The sequence below is a fragment of the Lissotriton vulgaris genome, chromosome 4_1 (assembly GCF_964263255.1).
Source record: "Lissotriton vulgaris chromosome 4_1, aLisVul1.2, whole genome shotgun sequence".
In the NCBI taxonomy this organism is placed as follows: domain Eukaryota; kingdom Metazoa; phylum Chordata; class Amphibia; order Caudata; family Salamandridae; genus Lissotriton; species Lissotriton vulgaris.
The window spans coordinates 2,001,061,728-2,001,076,271 of NC_141691.1; the positions used below are offsets into that span (position 1 = coordinate 2,001,061,728).

A 14,544-nucleotide genomic window follows, 5' to 3' on the forward strand; every position below is an offset into this window, starting at 1 on the left:
GGGGAGGACGGCAGGCGCCTAAATTGAAGCACTGGCTGCTGGATCTGGCATATTGCGGTGATCATCTTACCTGTTATTCGGAGGTGTTGCCGTCAGTGTCTCAGCCGCAAGACATCTGGGGACCTTACACAGCATAAATGCCGACGCGGACGGACACTGCCTAAGTACATGATGATGGATACAGAGCTTTATGTGTGTTGCGTTGTCTGCCTCAAGAATGCCCTACTTTGAGTGATGATATCAATATTGCTTATAGAAGATGTTATAGATGTATCGATTCAACCCCAACTGTTTTTAATTCAGATGATGTTCCTGCTTGATTTATGTAACTGACACACTAATTGATTCTTGTACTATCTGAGAACGGAATGTATGCACACCTCCTGGCTGTACTGTGAGTTTGTTGCCAAAATGATAAATAAAAAAACATTAAAAAAAATAAAAAGAAATACACTCCATTTCAGTGTCTACTTACTTAATCTGCCCTTTTTTGTGATCAAAATGTATATGGGATGATGGCACCTCCCTGCTGTCTAAGGGCTTTAAATCGGATTAATGGCCCATAAAAGGAAAGGGTTCTGGATTTTACCACAGATTCTGGAAATGAGATGTGAGGAAGGTGCCAGTTGTAGCAGTTGTGCATTGATCATCTGAGTAATTTGCGGCCAATGGTACGAGACAAACAAATCAGCAGGAACCTACATAGGACCTCTGTTCAGCAGAGGATAGAGGCACAAGATCTGGATGATCTCAGAAGCATGTATCTGTGTCTTGTTTGTAGACCCTCAGGAAAGACAAGTCTAGTGAAATCATTCGAATCCAGAGGTACAGGGAAAGGAAATGATTGGTCCAAGAGTACACGGTTTGATGTAGTTAGTGAGTCAGGAACAGAACTCTGAAGGACTACCACCGCAGTCAAGAACTTGGCCGCTCAACGGCACCTTCTCTGTGAGGACAAATGTATCCACCTTTCCGGCTGGTACACATGTGCATTTATGACCTGGGAAAACCTCAGAAAAGAAACACTGACAACAGATTATATTAACAAAGAGATCTGTTTATTAAAAAACAAATAAACAGATTTTTGAGAGACCAGACATACTGGTTAAATTCACAAAAGGGTCTAACCTGTGCAAGTACATTCGTGACTTAAGGAGAAAGACGCAAATTAATACACACAATATTCAGGCCTCACTCAGCTTCTCTGCCCACCACCACCTCTTGGTCACTAATCTGTGTCAGAGACCTTTTTAATTCGATTAGAGGCAGTAAAACACAGGACACTTGAGAACAGCTCTCCAGTTGGGTACAATTGAGAAGAACCTATTGGCGTTGAAAAGAGTGAACAGAAACAATTTTCCGTGGCAGCCATTTTGGATCAGGTTTTAAGTAAACACAAACAAGTGTGAATCTGAACTCAAACCTTTGACTTTAACACTGACTCAATGCATTCTCGTTACCGCTGCAACATAGGCTGCTGGATTTAAAATAAGAGTAACCTGGCAATTCAGTTTTATTCTGGAGTAATCCTCATTCGGTGAGGCATTTTAGATAGCCATGTGATCAAATGCATCGTATTAGGTGTACTAGAAAATACAACGCTGTGCGGTAATGCGGTCATATGTCCATATGTTCTCTAGAAAAGGGATAAGTGCACTGGTCGCAATCAACAAACAAGTGCATAGACACAGTCAGACATCATTGAAGGGTGAAAGGCTGTTTTAACCAGTTGCAGGGAGAGGGTTCTATGCTTAATGGGCCTATTTCACAGAACTAACTTAAGACAAAATCCTAAACTTACTCCCATTTTGGTATTCACAGAAGGCACTTACGGTACTCATTTCGGTATTCACAGAAGTTAGGAGTCCTAACTTTAGGACTCCTAAATGCCTTCTGTGAATACCAAAAGTCTTAAAATTAGGATTTCTCAGTTTAGGAGTAGGACGCCTAACTTTACTACTCCTAAACTGAAAAAAATCCTAACTTTAAGACTTTCGGTGTTCACAGAAGGCATTTAGGAGTCATAACTTTACTACTCCTAAACTGAAAAAAATCCTAACTTTAAGACTTTCGGTGTTCACAGAAGCCATTTAGGAGTCCTAAAGTTAGGACTCATAACTTCTGTGAATACCGAAATGAGTAAGTGCCTTCTGTGAATACCAAAATGAGTAAGTGCCTTCTGTGAATGCCAAAATGGTAGTAAGTTTAGGATTTTGTCTTAAGTTAGTTCTTTGAATCGGGCCCTAAGTGGTTATGGAATAGTTCAGTTAGTGAAGGGATGTGGGTAGGGGGGAGGGGTATCACAGTTCTCGGCAGGTTCATCCTTTTGATTATGTTAATCACGTTCATTTGCATAGTGCTTTTTACAATATCTATGTACTATAAACACAAAACATTATTTCCATGAGCAACAAAAGCTCTGATCCAATCATTTAAGTTACAGTAACACAAATATGTTCAGGTCTGATGTGGGTGCAGAGCAAGGGTTTCCAACTTGGTGGAGGATTGGGCCTAGGCCAGATTTTTAGGATATAAACAAATTTACATGTCACGAATTCAAACAGAAGTGAGTTACACAGTCTGGTTATTCTGGACATCTGGTCCTCCTGGAGTTATGCTGGACACCCGGGCTTCAGAAGCAGTCAAGTAAGATCATGTGTTAAGTCCTTTCCCGTTGGCACGTACAGGACTCTCGGATGCACAAATCCCATGCTAACTAGGAGGAACATGGGTCCATCCCCTCAGCTCATAGGCAGGATTAATGTGGAACACTCCCAGAACATTGTATTATTATTTAATGCTACATCTACAGATTATTTTCAATTGGCAGGAAAAAATGTAATCAAACAAAACACATTTTAAGATTACAATGTCTGCATCATGCAACAGACAGGCCCATCTTTAAATCAGATGTTGCAAACCCAGCGTACACTGCTTGGGGCAGAGATGATTTTTTTTTATTGGAAGAGGTATTTGATGGTCTGTGTATTTAACAGGTTTTGTGGTTTACTTTGCAGTTTTCCTGTAGAGTCCAGGGAATCAATGACAATAAAAAAAGTGTTTGCATTGAACAGCAACAATTTCTAGTTAATAAATATTTGATGCTTCTACGGAAATCTCCCTGGTTTTCTTTAAACGCCTTCTGCTCACCCACTGTGTACCTAAGACTTTGAACCTGGGTCTTGGATCACAGCAGACGCCCACCGGAAGTAGGTTTTGTGCGCACACTTCCTTCTGGGCAATCTAGAAAGGAGCTATAGGCTTCCAAGCTCCGCCTTCCTTTCGTGCTGCCCAGCCTCACTTCTACGGTCTCTCCTCTTCCTCCCTAACTTGCCCCTACATCCAGTTATTTGATGCCACTTCTGCACTCTGCCTGGTCTTCTTTCTTGCCTTGCTCTTCCTACGCGCTAGCCCCTACTGCCAGCCCTACTTCCCCTTCATGGGCAGGTGTTATTAGGGCCCTCCTCTTGTCCCCTTCCAAGGGCACCTCGTCTTCCTCTGATGCCAGTTTCTTCTCTACTGGGCGGTTCCTTCCCTCCATGCCAGGTCTTACTCCATTCGCAGCTCCTCCAAGGTCAGACCCTCTCAATCCACACTGAATAGGTCTTGATTACTGTCCCTACTTTTTCACTCCTGTCCTGTGTCAATGCTCCAGAATTACTACATGTTTCTGAGATTTTACAGCTGAGACATTCCTTGACCCTGCATGTTGGCACCAGGCCTAGAAAACTTACCCATCTATGAAGAAGGCACCCAATTCTACCCTGCATGTTCCTCAGCCACACTGCCATCGTTCCCCCAATATCTACCTTTTTTTATTGTCCATCTCTTTCACCCTGTCTTATACACTGAATGTTCACAAAGACACTGCTTGAGTTGCCCACTCAGTTGCTCCTTCCTTCATGCTGCTTTTGTCAGGTCACCTCTCCTGATTGCTCCAAACACCACAGCCTGCCCATCAGCACCTTCTCAATATGTGGGCCACAATACAATGAGACTTGCTTTTCCACTCATGCTTGGCGGCCATTTTTGATCCACTTTTCCCATCAGAGTTTGTTTACCAGCAATGGGCAGTGGGTGCACAGGTTGTTAGAGAGATCCCAAGAAATATTCCAGAGAGACAGGAAGTTGATGCGGGCAAGAGCACGCAAAAGCACTGGAGAATGTTCACCATTTACAGATATCATCTCCACCCAACCCACCCAAACTCCAGTTACAACCCACGATTGTGCAGGGGTATGAATTTCAGTCAACATGTCTTAGTGGCCACTTCATCTGAACTGCATGCCAGTTTGTATGTGCGGGCAGTTAGATGACCTCCACATTTCAGAACAATTTTACAAATCTTGCAAACTCTAGATCCACTGTCTGAGTGGGTTGAACTTTAAAGCTCTTGCCATCCTTCACCCATCTTCCTTCCCATGATTCCAGTCCTGCTTTAGTGCCCCTGCCACTTTTCCTCAGCAATGGATCTCATAAGCCAACTGGTGCTGAAAGAGAAGTCCCTGGTTTACGAAGAGATCATTGTCCTCGCGAGTTCCCTGCCCGGCTGCTGCTAATGTCTGGGTGCCCTGGTCCTGCAGCTGGTCGATCAGCTGGGGAAGTGCCGGGTAGATCCCCTGCACTTGGCAGTCTTTGTAGGTGGCAAAGAGTGGTTTGTTCCTATCGATCACAAACATCTCGTGGCCTCGTTCGTCCCTGTACTCTTCCAGTTGGGCGAACGTGGTGGGCCCATCGGAGTAGTCATTGACGTAGAGAATGTTCTCCTCCTTCTCGGTCTTTTTCCTCTTGTGGTGCTTGCTGTAGATCATCGCGATGAGGAGGAGAGCCGTCAGGGCCAGAAGCGATATCCCGATGGCGATGGTGGTCTGCGTAGCCATACTTAAGGAACTGAACTCCATGCTCTCCATGTCGTACAATGGCTCTTGGCTGATGTCGAGAGGCGGGTAGGACCGGGACTGCTGGTTGGACAGATTGACCATGAGGTGAAAGAGGACCCTGGCTGTGCCTCCGGGGTTAGAGGCCTCGCATTCATACTTGCCCGCGTGGGACATGGTAATATTGTTGAGGAACAGCATCCCACTTCCTGTGTCCGAGTCATACTGTTCCCCCACGCTCCGCTCGCTCAGCTCGAAGGCGCTTCCACCATAAGGCCTCATGCTAACCTTGGGCGGGCCTACTCTGGAATGAGCTACTTTCCTCCAAGTGACCAGCGGTTGAGGGTACCCAGAGGCGTGGCACGACACGCGCAGGTCCTCGCCCAGGCGTGCAGTCATCGCGAGGGGCTCCACCTGCACCACCGGTGGGATGCAGATAAGGCTGTTACCCGAGACATCCACAAGGCTCTGATGGGAGAGGCGGGGCGGCTCGGAGCAGATGAGCTTCCGGTCCAAGGAGCTAAGGAGTCGTTGGCCCTCCTCCTTTATCCAGGCCCGGAGCCAATGCAGAGCACAGTCGCACCGCCATGGATTATCTGTGAAGAAAGAATAATATTAGAGGAATCTGAGCAAGAATTAGCATGCAGAGTTAAGAATCATTCTGTAAAACAACACTAAAAACCTGAAACATGTACATTTACTGAAAAAAGATACATAGCAAAAATAGCATTCGAAAAAAAAAAAATCTGTTGAAAATTAGAAAGTTTATGGTTAAAGCTCACACAGCCTGGTGAACACACTGTAAACGTTTGAGAACCAACCATTTGTAGTAGAGTTTCAAAAACTACCTTTAGGAGAGGATTGGACGGAATAGAAACGATTACCAACAATTAAGATATTCTTATTGCTCATATCAGTCTGAACAATATTATAAGCAGGTAGTGGAGGAATCAAATTCTGAAGAGGGGGCAAGCAAACACTGAAGGGTGATTGATTATGTATATATTTTTTTTTATGGAGGAAAAAAAGAGGACGAAAAGAGGGAGAAAAGAAAACAAAAATGTAAAGAGACAAGAGTGAAAAGAAGCATAAAGAACATGGTCCAAAGCAAACCCAGATGAAAGAAATAAAGAAAGAAGAATAGCAAAAAGAGAGAGACAATTAAAACAAGAAGTGAACAAGAGCTGCAAACACCAACACCTTGAAGTGGCAGCGAGAATAAGAAGAATCTCAAACACAGACAACTAATTCATAAGTAAAGAAAAAAATGTGTATGTTCAGCAGAGAAGATTCAGAGATAATAGAAAAAGGCAACCAGAGAGACAAAGGTGAAACCAGGAAGGTCAGTGGAAAGAGATAAGGAGAGCGAGAGAAAGAGATCAAGAGCCAGAGAAAGACAATGAGAGAATAGAAACATCGGAAGAGGGGGTAGAAGAGAGTGAGAGAGAAAATAAATAAATAAAGGCCAGGAGGAAAAATGAGATAGAATAGAGAAGGAAGAAGAAAGCACAAGAGGAAAAAGTTAGAGGAAAAAGTTAGAGGGAATCGAAGGAGAGTGAGCAAACAAGAAAGATGACAAGCAAGTGAAAGAATCATGCTATTGATCAAACTGAAGTGTAAGGTGAGTGAAAGCTAGATAACCCTTAAGAGACAAAGAAAAGGGGGTGAGGGAAAGAGAAAGCCAAACAAAGATCAACCCTAGAAGAGATAAAATCCCAGACACTGCTGTAGAGGTTTTTGTGCATTTATTATTAATTGTGGCATTATTAACAAAATGCAGAGTAGTAATCTGCACTCAAATTCACAAGTGTGCACTTATATGATGCTACTGCCTTTGAAACGATTTTGATATGACCTGTTAAAGTAACCCCATTATGTTTAAAATGGATCTCATCCTGCTCATTCACGGTTTATTATTTCTGCTGCACGTAGTCAACCAAACCTTGTTTACGTCTGACTGACGTTTACGAAGGATACTCTCTAGCACGGGCTCAGTAATATTCTCAAGGCTTCACAAAGAGAATCCCAAGTGAGAAGAGAGAGAAAGATAGAGAAAGAGAGCGAGAGAAAGAGAATTTAGAGGTGGGTGCTAATTCAGATGCTAAACAGTAGGTCAAAGCTGAGACAGAAAAACAATGATTGGAAATCTCAGCATGGCGTTGAAACCATGCTCAGAGAATGTGGCCCAACATTATCCGCCCTCGAGGCCGGTCAGGCGGGGGGCGCTGCAGTGGTCCCTGGTCTATTAAGAACTAGATGAGACCCACACTGAACCGAAGGCTGCTTCCTGCATGTTACCCGTCAGTCTCAGAACCTGGAGGCTGATCAGAGGCCGCAGGCCTGCCCGGCTGATGGTCTGCAGGTTGTTCTTGCTGAGGTCCAGCAGAGCGAGGGAAGATAGTCCTGCCAAGGCGTGCTCCTCCATGCTCTCGATGTTGTTCTCCTGCAGGTGCAGCTCCTGCAGCCTCTGGAAGCAGAGAAAGGGAGATCAGTGTTCACCTATCGGCGAGGCAGGACGGAGGTCTAAAGGGAGGATGTGGTCAGGATGGGTCAGGCTCCGAGGAGCTGGGAGAGAGACGATGGATGTGCATGAGACTGGTGGAAGCAGCTGGACATTCATGGAGGAGAGTTGGTGAACCAGGAGGATTCATGCATGCAATGGAAACATTAGTTCTATGAAAGTGAACCGATGATGAAAAGGGAGGAGAGCTGATGGACAGTAATATGAGGGTACTAGAAGGAGAACCAATTGTCATGGGCTGGAGGGATGAGCAGTCTGAATAGAAAACATCAAACGAAGCTACACAGCTTACACGGATACAAAGCCCTCACTGCAGGTCTACTGAGAAAGGGGAGACTAAGCCACGGAAATTGAGGGGAAGCAGACGCGAGCAGGAGCACGGTCCCACACACTGGAATAACTGGAATCCACCTCACACGCTACTTAAACCAATGTGCCAGCGTGCTTGCCTAAGGCAAGCCCATCTGCGCCCGTCCGGTCAGACCGGGACCAGGGGCCAGTACCCCTGCCCCTAGCAGCACGGACCTCAGAAATCTGCTAAATTACTCCAGGAAGGCCCTTAACCGAGCTGAGCACATATGCCCCAAGCAACCACGCAAAATGCTTTAAAGCCTCTCCTGAATTCACAGAAGGACCATTTACATGCCTAAAATGAAAACGGTGCAGTCTAGCAACCATAGAACTTACACCCAACACTGGGAAAAATGACTTCAGAACTAAATGCCTGTACTTCAAAGCCAGATCCTTACCTAAACACTCCCTGGAGATCTGGGATACCATTAATAAAACAAACCCCGACCTAGTTTTTATAACCGAAACCTGGCTAGATGAGAACAACGGCCCTGATCTAGCCAGCGCACTCCCCCCATAGTATAAAACCTAACGTCAAGATAGGCAAGGGAAAAGTAGAGGGGGACTTTCCAGAATATTCAGGGACAACCTCAACCGCCTCCCTATTACAACAGCTCAGTATGATGAATACAAACTACTAGCATTTCAAGTATCCAAAGATAACCACACCCTACTAGGGGGAGCAGTAATCTATAAACCCCCGGCCACCATGCCGATTTCAGCGCAAGGCTGCTCACACAAACTTTTCCCGCTTGCCTCAAATATAAAAGCTTGCTGGTGATTGGGGATTTTAATATTCACTTTGATAAACCAGACAACTCAGCGGCTATACATCTAAACGATGACATGCTAATTCTCCAACTCAAACAATGGATCTAAGGCCCCACACATAATGCAAGCCACACACTAGATCTGCTGTTCTCTAACATTGAAACTACCTCGATCGAGAAGATCCAACCAGTGATATGGATGGACCAATCACTGGTCTCCTTCTCATTTGCCCAACCTACATTACCCACCAGACCGTCTCTACCAATGTCCGAATTCTACAGACCCTGGAAACTTGTCACTCCAGAAGCATTTGAACTCCATTGGCCAACAGACATCAACCTAGAACACCTAGGTACTCCCCTCACCAACAAAGGCACTCTGAATCTCGAAACCGAGATCATTTATACCCTGGACCTATGCACCCCCAAAATTACATCTAAATCCATAAAAAGAACCATCTCTGAAAAATTGTATACTCCAGAAATCAAAGCACTAAAAAAGAATTGCAAAACCAGGGAACACACTTGGAGAATGTCCCGATTAGACGCTGACAAACTAGCTTATAAAGCGGTGCTTAGAACCTACAAGCACACCATAAAAAATGCAAAAAAACACACTATGCACAAAGAATAAGCAACAGCGGCAACTCAGCCAAGGAACTATACAAAATCATAAAAGAACTGTGCAAACCTATTTGCATGTCCCAAACACTGCACCCCTCAACAGAGAACTGTGAAATGACTAGCAACTTTTTCACAGATAAAGCAGAGAAGATATACTCTACGTTCAACTTAAACACCTCAATGATCCCCACCAGTAGGAAAGAAACAGATTTTTCTCCTAACAATCTTGGTAACCTAAATAACTTCGCCCCGATATCAGCAGCATGATGCCAGAACCATGATGGAAATCAAATCTGGGTCCTCTCTCGACCACTGTCCACGTTTTATCTTTAGAAAGCTCACATCCAAGCCATAGTCACCCTCTACTAAAAAAAGCAGGAACGAATGTAACAAACCAGATCAACTATAGACCCATCTCTCAACTTCCATATCTCTCTAAAGTGCTGGAGAAGTTGATTAACAGACAGCTATCAAAATATCTAGAGTATAACAACCTGTTGGGCCCCTCCCAAACAGGATTCAGGGCCACCAATAGCACAGAGGCACTGTTGGCCGTCACAGACAATATCAGGAACTCATTGGACCAAGGCAAAGCTGTGGCCCTGATCCTGTTGAACCTGTCTGCAGCATTCAACACGGTCACCCACCATCTCCTACTAGAAAACCTACAAGAAAAAGAGATAAACGGGACAGCCCTTGAATGGCTCAGCCCTTTTCTGCACAACAGAACGAAAATGGTACTACTAGGAGCCTTCTCTTCCAAACCTAAACAACTGAAATGCGGTGTCCCGCAAGGAGCATCCCTCAGCCTCACGCTGTTCAATGCCTATGTCTCACCTTTGGCACAAACTGGAAGTTGGGGTTTTGGTGTATGCTCCTATACGGATGACACGCAACTTACAATCACTCTAGGGAAGGAGCATGAAGATATCAAATCGAAACTCAACAGCTGCCTTACCGAAATGGCTAACTGGATGGCAGATTACTGCCTAAAACTAAATGCAGACAAAACCGAGATCCTGCTCCTTGGAGAAGCCAAACACATCTGGGACACTTCCTGGTGGCCCTCCACCTTGGGAGATGCCCCTGCACCCAAGCACTGTACCAAAAACGTGGGTATTATGATTGACGACACACTATCTATGCAGGCCCACATATAAACTATGTGGGAAAAGTTTCGCCACCCTAAAACTTCTAAGAAGGCTCTTCCCATGGATCCCCTTGGAAAGCAGGAAATCAGTCACACAGGCCCTGCTAGCCAGCAGGTTAGACTATGGCAATGCCCTCTTCGTGGTCATGCCAGACTACCTATTTAAACGACTGCAGAATGCCACAGCTAAATTAGTATGCAACAAAGGCAAATATAGCTCAGCAAAAGAGTGCTTAAAACAACTCCACTGGCTGCCCATGCATCAAAGAGCCCGTGTCAAGCTCCTTGGACACGCCCACAGGACACTGAATGACATGGGCCTCCAGGATCCTTCAGAACAAAATACGCTTCTACACCCCCGCCAGACCGCTAAGATCGCGACACCTCGCTCTTGCCAAAACAAACAAAACAAAAACAAAATTCTAGAACATGAGGTCGTACTTTCTCATATCTGGCGGTATGACATTGGAACGAGCTCCCAGTCGAACTCAGGCTCACCAAAGACTACAACGTCTTCAGGAGAAAACTCAAAACACACCTTTTCCCAAAGAATGATATCTGATTCACCAACCCCATGGACCCTACCTCTCACCGTAATCCTTAGCACCGATATATGCCCTGGGATAAATGTGGCGCTATATAAATAAAATAAATATAGAGATGGAAACTTTTTCAAAGGTCCACAGTGATCAAGGAGGGTGCATTTATGGACACAGGATGGTGTCGGGGTGTGTGGAGAAAAAAATATTTCCATTGAATATCTTTGAGGTTTGGAAAGGTCCAGGATTACACCCCAACACCCGCAAATCTATAAACCCCTTCCCCAAATGAAGTCCTAAAAATATACAACCATCCCTCACTCATACCAGCTTCTAATGGGACACCAAAAATCACAATCTCAGTATTTTTAGAAAACGTTATCACACTTTGTTTATTAATGCTTTCAGATTTAATAATTAATTACAGTAGGCATTTAAAGAAGTTCGAGAATTATGGAGATGGTGGTAGGAGATCGCACTCAACTGGGGAGAACAGAGTAATGAAGAAGAATTGATGATTTAGAAATAATGAGATGGAGCTAGGGGAACAGACTGAGATGGAGAGGAGAACTGACAAAGAAAGAAGAATTAAGGAGATTGATCTCCTAGCTCCATTTCATCCGTTCTCAATCACATCAATTCTGCATCTCTGTCTGTTCTAGTCCCCATCTCAGTCTGAAGAAGAATTGATGCAATGGATAACTGATGAGATGGAGCTAGGAGATGAGACTGTGATGATGAGGAGAACCAGCAGAAATGGCAGAGAAGAACCAGCAGATCTGATGAAGACCAGGCAGAGAGGAGAGAACCGAGAAAGCGGTGTGGGATCTGAAAGATGGTCACGGAGGGGTTACCTGGAGGTCATAGAACGTGTAGTCCAGGAGCCGTGTGATGTGGTTGCTCGCCAGGTAGAGCACCCGGAGGTTCTCCAGGCCCTTGAACATGCTGTTGTTGAGGAGGGGGATGCAGTTGCCGTTGAGGGCCAGCTCCACCAGGTGCTGCTGGCTCTGGAAGGCCCCCGGCTCCAGGGCGGAGATGCTGTTATTCTGAATGTACAAGTACTGCAGCCTGGACAACTGGGAGAGCTGCTGCAGCTGGACCTGGTTGATGCTGTTGTCCTGCAGAAACACAGTCTGGAGAACCAAGAAGAAACACAAGTGCAAATGAATACAGACGGTCAAGTATGCTGCAGCCATCCCAGTAAAGAGCTCTACAAACTCTACAGAAACATCAACCCTATCAGCAGCCTCCATACATTGCAGTTATTTATAAAGCCCTGAAATGGGCCCATGCCATGTAAGGAAAAAAAAAGTGGTCTTCTCAGTCCTGAATCACACCAATCACAAACAACGGGAAAGTGCCTTTATAATATGGGGTGAGTCATGTGTGCTGTTTACCTGCAATTGGAATTACACTTGCCTGAGCCACTCATACGCATGGTTAAGGCTTGCGCGGTGTAGATGCTAGAGTGGGCGGGATCAGGAAGAAGGATCAGGAGAGGACACAGTCAGGTAAGTGAGGCTGAGGCTGGGTTTTGGGGGTGATTTTTAAGGGTTGGAGGTAGTTTCTTAGGGCTCTGGGGATACGGTCGTTTTTGGGGATCAGGGTAGTTTTTAGGGCTCGAGGGGGTCGGGCTAGTGTTTAAAACACTAGGGGGTCGCAGTAGTGTTTAGGGCTCGGTTTAGTGATTAGGGCTCAAGGAGTTCTTCTCTGTATTCAAGCTTTTAGTCCATTCACATTCATCCAAGAAGGTTGCACCAGGCCTCCCGCCTTGTCCCTTTTCACTAAACAGGTGTGAGCCAATTCAATATATACAAAGAGAATTCCCCTCAATCCTCCTCAATTTGCACTGCGGGGAAAAGTTAGTCTCACTGCTCACTCATTTCAAAGAGTGAGCACTAAAAATAGATCTAAACCCCAACAAGGGTCTGCTGCAAAGTAGTAACATTTACACTACTCTTTCAATTTACAACCCCCAGGCGTGGCACGTACATTGATCAGGAATCCTAGTGAGTTCGCATTTTGCACCTCATGCGATGCCGCAGGAAACCCAAAAACTTATACATGTTCCAAAGTTGTGTTTTGTATCTCTAGGATACACCTTTTTAGTTCACCTAAAACGTCATTCTATGCCCCAATCCCTGCAGAGAGAAACCTGAGCTCTAAACAACTAGCAACTCGGACATTATGTATCAGATAAGCTACCCCTATGATATGGCCTTCCTAAAAGACAAGGTCAATGGCCGAGTTTCTTTATGAGGGTTGAGAACTCCGAGGAGACTTTGCAAAATACTCATAATAGACAGGAAGGGTTACTTTATTCCTTATAATACATGGCCCTACTATCACTGCCCCAATCCTCTTAAATCCCTATTCTTCTATTCCTTCCGATTAACGGTCCTCTGGCTGCAGACACAGATCAAACGCAGAATGTGTACTGTGAAAATAAACACTCCAATATGCAGTCTGCGATTTATTTCATACTTGCGTTTTAAGCATTTTAAAAAGTCACTTTCAATGCTAGTTTTGTGGTTTACAATCAGTGTGACCATTACATACAGGTGGCTGCTGCATTTTTTTAAATATTGATCTTGATGTCAAACATGCTACCAGAATGACAAAACCCAAGCGAAGAAAGTGTATAGGCAGGAGCTAGAAAAGAGTAATTCACGTAATTACATCTGGCAGCTGGTTTCCTGCTCAGGGGGGCTGCTGGCTCTGGCAGTGGGACATCACAAACTCAACTGTAATAAGTAATGAGAGTAGAGTAGTGATGTCACTTCTTTACTAAAACAATATCGGTTGTTTAGGAAGCATTGAAAACTTCTAGGTATTATCTTGAACACAACTAATACTGATAAAACTGCTACTAATATTATGAAGGCGCCAGATGCACTAACACTGGATTCGCAAAAAGTGGTTGCAAATCGTGCACCTGCTGTTTGTGAATCCAATGAGATTTTGGGAACCAACCTATGTACTAGGTCAATTCAGAAAATCACCATTCGCAGTGGGTCCTAAACATCCTGCATGAATAATAACGCGCGCTTCCTCCGATTGAAAGCCATCACAGGGATGATTGCCTCCTGGGGTCAGCAGACCACCATGGCTGGTCACTTTTAAACGAACTTAAAAAAATATATAAAGACAGACAGTTTTTCCTTTTGGGAAACAGGAAACTTAGCTTCAAGGAAAATTTAAAGAAAAATATGGAATTTATTTTTTAAGTATGAGTTTTCAGTGGTCGCCTCGAACACGGCCTACTCACTAACATTTTTTTATTTACTTTTTTTTTAACATTAAAAAAAGGCCTCATTTCACTATGAATAATAATACCAACCAGGATTTAAATTAGTTGACACTGTTAACTTACAGACAAATACCGGAAGTGGTTGAATAAAGCACTGCATTTCTCACAGATTACTTTAAATAGCATTTATTTTTCTACTTAAGTGTGTGAATTCCTTTTATATCCAGTCACCTGTACGTGAAAGGCCAACAATTGCCTCTGTTGCAAGCCGGTGTAATACCGCTACAGAATCTCCTTTGAAAGTATGAGGCTCAATGACTCAATTGAGAGATATAACACAATATCAGGGGCGGTGGGTGACATTTGAAAGTGGTGGGGCGCAAAGTGATTTGCATACAGCACGCCAGCGAGCGAGCGAAGCGAGCGAGCCCGAACCCCCAAAGGGGGGTTTGGGGGGATAAC

The 14,544-nt window shown here is 44.5% G+C and overlaps 1 protein-coding gene across 1 annotated transcript in view; it reads right to left on the minus strand.

Moving 5' to 3' along the window:
• Positions 1 to 1,045: 1,045 nt before the first annotated feature.
• The window catches only part of LRRC24 (leucine rich repeat containing 24), a 45,669-nt gene continuing 32,170 nt past the window's right edge, over positions 1,046 to 14,544 (minus strand). The window contains exons 2-4 of the mRNA XM_086966337.1: positions 11,687 to 11,965; positions 7,176 to 7,344; positions 1,046 to 5,473 (exon numbers count right to left, since the gene is read on the minus strand). Of these exons, the coding sequence (XP_086822463.1) occupies positions 4,461 to 5,473; positions 7,176 to 7,344; positions 11,687 to 11,965 (1,461 nt within the window). The 3' untranslated portion in view covers positions 1,046 to 4,460. The remainder of the gene's footprint in view (positions 5,474 to 7,175; positions 7,345 to 11,686; positions 11,966 to 14,544) is intronic.